Source organism: Rhagoletis pomonella, unplaced genomic scaffold, assembly GCF_013731165.1.
Source record: "Rhagoletis pomonella isolate Grant_MI unplaced genomic scaffold, Rhpom_1.0 Rhpom_scaffold_00664, whole genome shotgun sequence".
Classification (NCBI taxonomy): domain Eukaryota; kingdom Metazoa; phylum Arthropoda; class Insecta; order Diptera; family Tephritidae; genus Rhagoletis; species Rhagoletis pomonella.
In genome coordinates, this window is record NW_023459218.1 from 9781 (window position 1) to 22244 (window position 12464).

The window sequence follows — 12464 nt, forward strand, 5'->3', positions numbered from 1 at the left end:
GAAACGGCTAAAATGTTTTAGTGGAATTTCACATAGACTCTGGCAAAAAACGGCTAAAATGTTTTAGCGAAAATTCACATGCTTTATTTAAATAAATCGTCGCAAGAAACGAAAGACTAGTTAACACCATTAATTTATATCGAGTGTATATTCCTCATCATCAAATGAATCACTATTGTATATATCACCTGAATTCATTAATTTTAAGAGATCGTCGTCTACAGTAAAATTATGGCAGCATTTTTCTTCACGTTTTAAACCGTATCTTATATATAAAATAGCGTTTAACGTTTTAACGCACATTGGATTTCTTTGCTTAGTTTTTAACCGACTTTCAAAAAAGGAGGAGGTTATCAGTTCGTCGGAATATATATTTTTTTATGTATGTTACCGCATAACTTTGGACTACGTCAACCGATTTCGATAATTCTTGCATCGGAAAGGTAGTGTCTCAGAGGTGGTCCCATACTAATCTGGTTAAGATCCGATCAGCGGATCATGAGATATATATAGGGTGTCCCAGAAGTAACGTGCCAAACTTTAGGGGAAGGTAGGTGGGGGGGGTGAGCTCCCTGATAAACAAAAAATTTTCAGGTAACAGTGTCACCGTTTTTGAAATATTTACATTTTTTCGAATTTAAAAAAAATCGTGCCTTTTCATGTGTTTTCTTTAACTGCAACTACAAACCGGGCAATACTTAGTAAATTTTTTATGTAAAATACTTCCAGCTAGTTGCCTCTCCATACTCAAATGCAATGTTGTTAAAATATATTAAGGAACCATCATAAAATTAGGACTATTTCTGGATTTTTAACTTTTTGATATTTTCTTCCCCAACTTTGACTATCTCGGGTGAAAAAAAAATGTACTGAGCTATAACTTTACATTACATAAAAAAATTGCTCATTTAATAAAGATTTCAGAAAGGTGCCACACTTACTGTTTTGAATAGAAAAAAAAAGTTATAGCCGCTTTTGTGGGTAAAGGACTGAGACACGCTAGAATGTATTTAATAGATTTAAATTGAATTTGCTCTTGTTACCGTCAAATGACATGCTAAATAGTACAAAGGTACGTTATTACCTGCTCCTGACATTATTTTATGTTACTTGCCGGAATTAGTGAAAGTGGATTTTGTGAAATTGGACGAACATTGTGTTATTAATACTATGACAGAGAACGCAGTATACGTCGCATGAATATGCGGATATTCACCTAATTTACGGTGAAGCTTGCTGTAATGCCAGAGCTGCTCAAAGACTCTATGCAGAGCGATACCCCAATCGTCGACATCCGGGTCGTGAAGTATTCGCCCGGACCCATAGAGAAATATATGAAGGTAACTGATTTTTACACCTTTCTTGTTTGCTTGCTTGTTAATTAACATTTTTCACTTTTTTAAGGTCGCATACCTGGAAGGCGTGGCGTGTTGAAGTTGTGTTAGAGGAAGTGGAACTAGGTCCATCGACTTCAGTGAGAATGATGGAAAGACGGACGGGAATACCAAAAACTACAGTTCACAAAGCTTTAAAAGACCAACGAATTCATCCCTACCACATTCAACGTGTTCAGGCTGTACAAGAAAGAGATTACCTGTCGAGGGTTAGATTTTGCCTTTAAATGTTGCGAATGCATGAATCAGACCCCAACTTTTTTAATAAAATAATTTGGAGGGATGAATCATCATGCAAACGTGATGGTTATTTTAATTTACATAACCTTCACAGTTGGCAGATAGACAATCCTCACGAAATGAGAGAAGATCGTTCGCAGTACCGGTACAAAATAAATTTATGGTGCGGTATTTTTAACTGTCAGATATTGGGACCTGTGGAACTGCCGCCAACGCTCAACTCTCACAGTTATTTAGAGTTCCTTCAGGAACGGCTTCCAACTATTTTGGAAGATGTACCCTTAAACCTGCGGCGAAGACTATGGCTTCAAAATGACGGGTGCCCTGCTCACTGCGGGCGTGAGGTAAGAGCTCATTTAGACGAAACTTACCCTCGCCGATGGATTGGACGATATGGGCCAATCACCTGGCCCGCTCGATCACCAGACCTGAATCCATTAGATTTTTTCCACTGGGGCTGTCTTAAGGACAAAATTTATTCAAAAACAATTCAAAACGAAGAGCATTTGCGGGAACAAATAAATGGAGCTGCTGCTGAGATAGCCCAATTGAGTTTAAGATCTCTAAAAGCGTCTTTTCTTAAAAGGTGCCGAGCTTGTATTAGAGTAGAAGGTCGCCAATTTGAGCATATTTTATCAATAAATGAATAAATTTTTCTTCAAACAACTCATGTATATCTTATTTCACGTGAACCCATCCTTCACACAAAATATTGATAGATATAGCCCTTGTTATAGACTCTAGTCCGAATTCCGGTAAGTAACATAAAATAATGTCAGAAGCAAGTAATTATGTACCTTTGTACTATTTATACTATTAAATACATTCTAGCGTGTCTCAGTCCTTTACCCACAAAAGCGGCTATAACTTTTTTTTTCTATTCAAAACAGTAAGTGTGGCACCTTTCTGAAATCTTTATTAAATGAGCAAGTTTTTTATGTAATGTAAAGTTATAGCTCAGTACATTTTTTTTTCACCCGAGATAGTCAAAGTTGGGGAAGAAAATATCAAAAAGATAAAAATCCAGAAATAGTCCTAATTTTATGATGGTTCCTTAATATATTTTAACTACATTGCATTTGAGTATGGAGAGGCAACTATCTGGAAGTATTTTACATAAAAAATTTACTAAGTATTGCCCGATTTGTAGTTGCAGTTAAAGAAAACACATGAAAAGGCACGATTTTTTTTAAATTCGAAAAAATGTAAATATTTCAAAAACGGTGACACTTTTACCTGAAAATTTTTTGTTTATCAGTGAGCTCACCTGCCCACCTACCTTCCCCTAAAGTTTGGCACGTTACTTCTGGGACACCCTGTATATATAAATATTTTTTTATATGAGAGTTGAAGTCGGTTTTTTTTTTGCTAAATATTACTAGTTATTATATTCATTGAACTAAATATTCGCTCTACTTCTGCATTACTTATAGGCAAAACAAGAAAACTAAAAACTAGGTTGGAAAGGTCAGCAAAAGGGTTTTCTCCTAGGGCATTTAGAAATTGATAAACTTTGGCCCAAAATTTTACAGTTGAGTCTAAATTACTCCAGGTATGTAACGTTAACCGTTGCCATTGCATCTCTATGGATGTTATTTCGTCGGCATTATATTTGTGTTTTTGTTGCTTTGTGTTTGGTTTAATTACTCTTAATGCATTTCCAACCGAAAAAAGTCAATTTTGTTTAGTGTGGCAATATTTGTAGGGAGGCGTTGGCGTAATTCCTTTATTAAAGTGATAATAAAATAGCGACCATTTTCTCGAATTATTTTCTCGGCTTCGTGGTCAAAAGCGTTTGTGCTTACTTTTGTTTTTAAATACTCTTCAAAACTGTGATAAAACTGTGGAAATGGAGCAAGGTATGGTTCCAACGGGGAGCATATAGGATCAAAGGTGTCCGCGCTAATAACCACTAGGGAGCATAGATGCGAAAGTAAAACATTGAGTTCATTAAAAATCTTCATTGGGTCTGCATTATTGCTTTCGAACAACTTGTTTACTTTTTGCACCTGAAAATTAGGCAAATAGTAAAATCGGCTAAAAACGGCTAACTTTTTTTTACAAACCGGCTAACAAATCGGCTGCCGGCTAGATCGAATTTTCTCCGGCTAGTTGCTATCATAACCGGCTAAATCTAGCCGGAAAACGGCTAAAATGGCAACGCTGGTTACTGATCTTGCCTTTTGTTGCTGTAACAGCATACAAATTCTAAAGAGCTTTTCTTGGGAAACAGCTAATGTGACAAATCATGACCAGGGTCGTTCCGGTAACGTAAACCTCTTCGTGCGTCAGCTGGGGAGCATTGACATAGTCGCTTTAAAGGAAATCACTTCATATTCATCAGTACCCGTTTACTCTATGTGAATGTGGAAGGGGTCTCACTGATAAAAGGAACTCTGCTGGGTGCCCAACACAAAGCGACTCGATGATAAGGCAGAACATTCCCAAGACAGCTGGTTCTATGCACCGGAATGATCCCGTTTAGTACGGCGACGCCATAAATCGTTTTTGGGCTATGGAGCAACATCTTGCAGAAGGATTGCTCCATATCCTTCTTCTCAGGGCGGGTATTGGACCGCAAAGGTTGTGGCTCCGTAATGCTTAAGCCATACGGCATCATCCGCCTACACGGCCACCAACCCGCGTACTATCGCGGGAGCACTTCAGCTCCCTAAGGGCCCGCTCAGTTCCAAGCAGCTCACATCAGCAACAACTAAACTCCCCACGAAGCAGACCACTCAACACCGACTTTGCTCCCGCGGACCACCAAACCTATATCAACTTCAAAAGAGCTCATTGCAACTGCTTCGCTAGCACCTTTGCCGCCCTTTCTACAGGCACAAACGTACACGCTGGTGAACGTCATATCCGCAAGGTTATTACTGCTTGCTTCGCATCGCTGAAGTCCGCCCAAACTTTCCGGCAAAAGCGGCTGTTCTCGCAAATGAGCATAACCACCAACGCAACTGCAAGATTCGGCAACTTGTAAATAAACACGGAAAAGGCAAGACTCAAACGGTGATCAGTGAATTATATGAGTGGTCGGCTGTCGTCAGTAACCTTCCGAGAGCAGACTTCAAACCAAATGAGAATTAAGCAAGGGGTACAACAGGGTGGTGTCCTCTCCTCGTTATTGTTTAACTTCAATATCTCGAAGCTTCCTCAACCACCTGTGGGAGTTTCCCTGATCGCATGCCGACTGTTCGATCTTGGCGTCCGAAAATGAAATTGCTGAACTCTGCTCGAAAGTAAATGTTTACCTCTCCGAACTTATTCGCTTCATCACTGCTTAACCCACTCCCCGAAGAAGTCAACGGCGACGCTCTTCACCACTTGGACGAAGGAGGTCAAGCTTCAACTAGGCATTCACGTCGATGGCACACCAACTCCGTTATTGAACCACCAGAAAATCTTAGTAACACCCTTGGACAGCCTGCTCTCCTTCTCGCACACGTCCCCAATTGTTGATTGGGTACAGATCCGCAACAACGTTTTCAAGTCCCTAGCCGGGATCACCTGGAGCAAAGACAAAGAACGTTGGCAACATTCAAGGCATTTGGCCGACCGGTTCTAAACTATGCAGCACCCGTGTGGTCGCCTGGGGTTTTCATGACGCAGTGCACGAAGCTACATAACTACTAAAACGCGTCACACCCTCCACCTAGGCACGTCAAAGGGCATCTTTTCGAATGTAAGGATGCGGTCCAGACCTACATAAACCAACCACTGGACCCTACGATGTACAGAAAAGTGATCAACGGCATTCGTAGTGTCCGTCAACATTTTTACGACACTCGATCAATGAAGGACGTAATAGGAGTCCAATCTGCACCTGATCCAGACACAGAGCTTCGACTGCCACATCACTATGGCCCATTTAAGTTCTAGATACTGTAGCCGTCTCAACAGCTACTTATCCAGACTCGACCCCGATATTCCTAATGAGTGTCCTGCATGTGGAGATTCCCTACATGACACCAACCATCTCTTCACATGCCAACTCAAGCTAACACCTCTGGTCAAACACCCTCGAAACGGCTCATTTCCTGGACCTACTATTATTTGAGCTTGACGACGATTGATGTACAAACCGACTTAGACGAAACTTAGTAATTCCGCAGCAATAACACCAACAACAACGTTCGGCGTAGGAACATCGGATTTGGTATCAAAGGTGTTAGGTATCCATGGCACTGGTTATGGTGCGGGGCACCGAGGGAACCGGCTGTAGTGCAGTTTCAAGAAGGCAAACGTTTGCGATGACTTCGGCGGTAGTTATTGAAAAGATGAAGTGAAGGTGAGCCACTATTGAGGTTCAAGGGTTTGCGAGGCCGAATCTTTCTGTCGAAGAGAGGAATTTGGTGGCGAAAAGATCGATACTTCGCTGATAAAAATACAAACCGGCCGATGTCGGTTTATATCTTGCACCTGATACATGAAGTTATAAAACAACATTCTTTTTTATAGCTGCTGTCCTTCGACAGACAATTAGGGTTCTGACATAAAAAACGATTCTTATCTGCTGTTCGGCGCCGAGAAAGACCTGAAGGCACACACCATGAAAAAACGCACAAATACGTAAATAATACTCTAATAGGTTTGAAGCGAGTGTAATTATTTAAAAAGTTCTGACTTGTTCTGATAATTAAACGATGTAACATAGCCGCGATTTTCAAATTATATTTCAAAATTCATATGGAAGGACTGCTTAATTGAATTGTAACCTTTAAGAGACATCAGTAACCTCACATAGAGCCCTCTGCGTAATTTATACTAAAAGTTAGACGCTTCCATATATACGTCAATTTATAGATACATTCGATAAGCTTTTTTGTGCCTTTTACATTCTTTTCTTGTTTCAAAAATGCGTTATAATACTTAAAAACATTAAATTATGTATATTTAAGAAAAAGCTTGTATAAAAGTTGAAAATTTAAGAAAAACTTTCAATTACAATTAGAAGAAGCCTATTTTGTATTTGTTTTATTTTCATATTTGAGATTCATTTATGTAATAAATTTTAAAACAGCATTATAGCATAAGTGGTATCAGCGGGTTTTTATAAACAACTAAAATTTGTGTCTTGGTTTTTACTGTTAGATCCCATCTTTTCTCCACAATATTTTTATGAACACGCTTAAGGATGAATTTATTTTGAAAATCTTTCTATAACGCGTAATTCTTTTTTTTATAAATATTGAAATGATTCTTAATAAACAATTTGTTCTTCCGCAGTTTTAAAAGTAATACAAAACAAAATATGGAAAGTAAAAGTCTCTTCTTTATGATTCAATATGGAAGTACCGAGGTTCACTTCATCTGGCTTAAAATAAATATGTATGTAAAAGAAATTCGCAAAAATATGTCTAACTATAGTAGCTGTTGTCAGAAAAAATATAGAAAAGTATTTATATATATATTCGTATACATATGGGATGTTCCACGTCAACCGGAACAAGGCTCAGTCCAAATCTCACCTTGATGGATTTTAATGATCATTTCTCTTTCACATCGCATTACAGAGTAGCACCCCTGGACTCAAAATGTTCGCTACTGATCGCCCTTTGTGGGAAAATGTAAACTTTTCGGCGGGTGGAAACCTGAGAAAAATAGAGATCTTGAATTAACACACCTGTTAAATAAAAAATTGACTACCGATTTATCTCTTTTTGTTCTAAAATTTTCGGTAATGGACGTTCCCAAAAAACTGATATGATAGGTTGGCTATATTCAACATGTTTAACTTTTATGAAACTTGGAATATAGGAGTCTTTCGGGTCGCTGTTTGCGAATCTGTAAACATATATTTTTTTTTAATGGCGGATCCCATATGGCGGGCATATTTTTAAAAATTGTTTGATTCTTGTAACGTTTTGGACATGCATCTTTTAAAAGTTCTAAATGGCGGATCCAATATAACGGTTCGATTTTCGCGACATTTTTATAAATTCGTAATCAGTGAATCCCCTAAATGAAAAATGTCAGGAAAACCAAAATTTTTTTCGAAAAGTTGTCCGCCTTATTGGATCTGCAATTTTGAATTAAAAAAAATATTATAGGTTCTTAATCAGAGACCTCCTCCATGTTGAATTTAGCCAACCTATCTGACCAGTTTGGAACGTCAATTACCAAAAATTTTAGCGCAAAACCAGATGATTCGGTCTTGAATTTTTCGTTTAACAGGTGTTTTAATTCAAGAACTCGATTTTTCTCAGGCTTCCCGCTGTCATGTTGAGCCGACATTTTGAAGATTTCCAAAAGATCATATTGACCCATCAAGGACGATCAATAACAAAAATTTTAAGCCCACGATCATTAAAATAAATTAACGTGAATTCTGGGAAGAGCCCTGTTTCGCTTGACGTGGAACGTCCCATATACATATTTATAAACAATTTCTAGTCCATTTTGACTGATTGTATTTTTTCGCATCTTATATGAATATGCTTACTTGTTTTGTTCACTACCATTCACACAAGCAGGTGAGTTGCTTTTACTACTGTTGGTCGGTTGGTTATCCCCACCTGCTATGACAGTTGCTGGTTTGTTATCAGCTGACGTCGTTGATTTAGCACCGCAGCTTATGTTGGTAGCGGTAGTATTATCAGTACAACTTCCTTCCTCGCCATGATGACTGGCAGAGCTTTCAGCTACTGCAGATTCTACACAACTGTTGCTGTCTACTTGTGTACTTTCCTTTGATAGCAGATTAATTTTACTTCTATCTCCACTGCCACCTGTACTATTACTGTTACTACTTAACGCCATGCGCTGCATTTGTCGAATAACGGTTGCGGCATAATATGCTTGCTACAATGAACATAAAAAAAGCAACGATATGTAATGGAATTAATAAGTATAATACACAAAATAAATATACAGCACTTTCCAAAGCAAATAAAACCTGAATTATTAAATTTTTTTGCGAAGTCCAATAACACATAGTAATGGTCTTTTTTATTATCGACGAAATAACACCCTTCCATAGAGAGAGCCGTGAACCGCGAACCGCTAACAATCTCTCTAAATTTAAATATTTTATGACTTTCTTTCTATCGGTGCAATATTGTATTTCGAATAGCAGATTTTTTCCACAATTTTTCGTAATGTACGGAGGTCGGCTCCAGTAACCGATTTTGTATGAGGTCTCGAACCTGCGCACAGCGTGTCGTGTAGAATAAGCTAGGTGTACAAAATTATTTACGGATCGTTTTGGGATATATTCAAGATGCTGATTTCCGATATACTATCCATTTTTCAGATTGGTTCTTGTGTGCGAATTATTGCGAATATTGCAACATTATGTATTTTCCATCACCATGAGAAAAATGTACTTACTAAAACGAGTATGGAAGCTTCGAACTCGCACAAACGGGAGATACATAAGAGTGGTAAACGCCTACTGCGTAAAAGTCTAAATCGAACGCCATTATATAATTACTAGGTACTCTTTGATCTATAGCAACAAGTCTGGCCTTTATTAATTAATAGTTAATGAATTAATTAATTTGGTAAAAGCTCCGCAGCTATAGAACAAGATTTATTTATTTATTTATTTAATACGTTTTTAGCCTACGAAACAAAAATTTCTTACAGACTATTTAACACTAATTCTTAAGGTAAGGCATAGAATTTAAAATATTCTTAAAAACTGATTTAGGAAATAAATCTAGTTCGATAGAATTTGAGATCTGATTAAATTCATTAATAGCACGCTCAATAGGCGAGTTACGGACATAATTTGTTCTGCAGCATATAAAGGCAAGGAAAAACGCAGGTTCCTCCGCGGAATGTTAAAATTAATTTTTCCCAAGAGCGCCGGACAATCAATTACTCTCTCTAATCTCGCTCTAATCTATCTATATGGAATTGATGGAAAGGACGCCAGATGATTGCAGGCGACATATAATAGTTTTAAAGTGTATGGATCGGAGAATTCGGTGCTGCTCCGCCGCACAAAATCAAGCTTAGCAAACAATTTGGAAATAATAAAATTAATATGAGCGTTGAACAAAAATTTAGAATCAAAGGTGACACCAAGATCCTTAATTTCTTGAACCGACTGGAGGGTACCATTTGAAATACGGTTGGTTCTTGTGTGCGAATTATTGCGAATTTTGCAACATTATGTATTTTCCATCACCATGAGAAAAATTTAGTAATTAAAACGAGTATGGAAGCTTCGAACTCGCGCAAATGGGAGAGACATAAGTGTGGTAAACGCCTACTGCGTAAAAGTGTAAATCGAATGGCATTATATAATTACTTGGTTGGTTTTGTGCGGCGGAGCAGCACCGAATTCTTCGAGCGAGATTAGAGCGAGTAATTGATTGTCCGGCGCTCTTGGGAAAAATTCATTTTAATATTCCGCGGAGGATTAGAGATAAGAGCCAAAAGGTCTTTCTCAAATTTGCTTTACGTTCATTGCATTTCGCTGATCCTCTGTCGTTTATTACTGTTAAACTTAAAAGCACTAGATAAAAAAAGATCTATCCTCTCATTAACTTTCGTTTTTTGCATAATACAAGGTGTAATTGATTGTCCGGCGCTCTTGGGAAAACAGCGTTTTCTAGAAGGTGGCATGAAAACATTTTTTCACATTAAGGGATAGGCGAGTTCTTAAGCACCACAAATATACATCATCAAGTTCATATTGAAGTTTTGTTATATCAGTTGTGTTCTTAACAATTGAAAAACCCTTCAGATCGTCAGCACATGGGTAAATCTTCGGAGCCGTGTGTTTTTGAGGTGAGTAACACCTTCATATTAATTTTATTAATGTAATTTTACTTTTCATAAAAAACTTGGGCCATTTTGATAACAAATGTGACGAGTACTTGTAACTTATTTAATTTCTTTTATTTTATTAAAGTCATTTTAATTTTTATAAACAATCAAAGTAATTAAAATAACAATTTTGACGTGTCACTTTCAATATTACAATTCAATTCAATTTTCCAATATTACATTTACTATTTGCCATGATTTTTGAATGTCTCCGTTTTGCGCTGAAAAAGTTATACACAAAAAACGCACAAACGGTACCCAAAGTGACACGTCAACCGTTTGTGCGTTTTTTGATTAATGCATTTTAGGTGTTGAGAAAAAGATGTGCTGCTCATTGGAAATAAATGGTAACAATTTGAAATCATTCACTCGTAATTATCAAAAAGGTAATATCTTAAGTTCTTTTTCATTTTGCACTTTCAGCGATTACTAAATTGTTCTCATTTGTTTATATACATATTAATTACACATTAAGGAATAAATTAAGACCTTTTGCAGCTGTGGGCCTTTCAAAATATTGAAAATATAACAAATGTTGTCTAAATAGGTCTGAATGGCAACAAATTTCTATTTTTTTTGACAGCACACTGACAGACTTAAACATAAAAGGTTGGAATTAAAAGTGATCGTTAGACAACATTCTTCATAAAGTTCGTTGAAAATGCTAAATATATAAAATAACTTTTGTCTAAAATACGGCCATGAATATATGTGTGTGTATGTAAAGGATTTTCAGATCTTTGGCCAGTGCGGTTAACGTATTTTTAAATATATACTAAAAAATTATATCTTCAATGGATCTTAAGCAAAAATTAATTTTCCGTTAATTTTTTTGGAAACCGGGCGTGGCCCGCCCCCTTATGTCAAATATTTGTATCTCGAAAACCACTTCATCAATCTATACCAAATTTGATTTACACATTGCGCCTGACCTTCTCAAATACTTTCTTGAACATTTTTGAAATCCCAACTGTATTCTGCGAATAAACTATAGTCTTGAAAAAATACATAGTTTGTAACTGAAGGCGATTTTATCAATGGAATATATAGAGGCAAATTCGTAAAAGTCAAACTTAAGAACCAGAGGAACATGATGCATATCAGGAGACGAGACTGGGGATAAACACTCAGTCACACTAAAGTTAATAGTATCACTGACAAAATTAGATCCAAGATTCTATCGAGCTTATTTTTGAAGTTATTAACTTGAAGTAGATTCAAACTTAAAGTATACCAATAAAATATGATTCAAACCTAGAACAAACATTAGTAGGAGTAAGACCGGAGTTGCAATAACTATGAGACCAATTAAGATTACAGAGATTAAAATCACCTAGTAATCAAATATGATTTTCGCCTAACTTATTAATAGTTAGTGATATAATGTCAAAGATATTTGTTAAAGATAAGATGACAAATTCTGATGCATCTCTATTTGTTTTCAACTAAAATTTTTCTACAAAGTTTTATGTAATTTTCAAACATAAGCGAAAGAAAGCATAAATGCGTTCTAGAGACTTACATATGCTCTCTCGGCGAAGCTGAGTACATAAGTGTCCAAATTCAAAGTCTTTCCAAGGATAGCAGGATATAAAATTCAGCATTGCTCGTTACTCATCTCCCACAAGAGCATACGATCCTCTGGAACATCTTTCCGAATCCGTTTAAGTATATTTTTAAGTTATTTATACATAGCGATTTTCGACAAGTTATACATACTAGTATTCGCTCAGAGGTTGAAATTCAACCTCTAAAATTAAGGGGAGTTGAGGTGGGCTGAGCTGAGCCGAGTTGATTTTAATTGATTTAGTTGAAGTCAATTGAGCTGAAATGCGTTGAATAACATAACAGAGTATAACATACACAAAACAATACAACACATTACAAAACAACACAACAAAATACAGTACAAAACAATACATCAAAACGAAACACAATACAACACATCACGACTCAATACAAAACAATACAACATATATCGTCGCTACCATGCCAAACTATCGAATGTACGAGAATGCTTTTTCAATTACGATACCTTGCGAA

At 36.8% G+C, this 12464-nt stretch overlaps 1 protein-coding gene across 1 annotated transcript in view; it reads right to left on the bottom strand.

The window, feature by feature from the left end:
* Positions 1–7797: 7797 nt before the first annotated feature.
* The window catches only part of LOC118751382 (calcium/calmodulin-dependent protein kinase type 1-like), a gene marked incomplete at its 5' end in the record, with an annotated part of 46393 nt that continues 41726 nt past the window's right edge, over positions 7798–12464 (bottom strand). Inside the window, 1 exon segment of the mRNA XM_036486204.1 lies at positions 7798–8444. Coding sequence (XP_036342097.1) covers positions 8082–8444 — 363 coding nt within the window.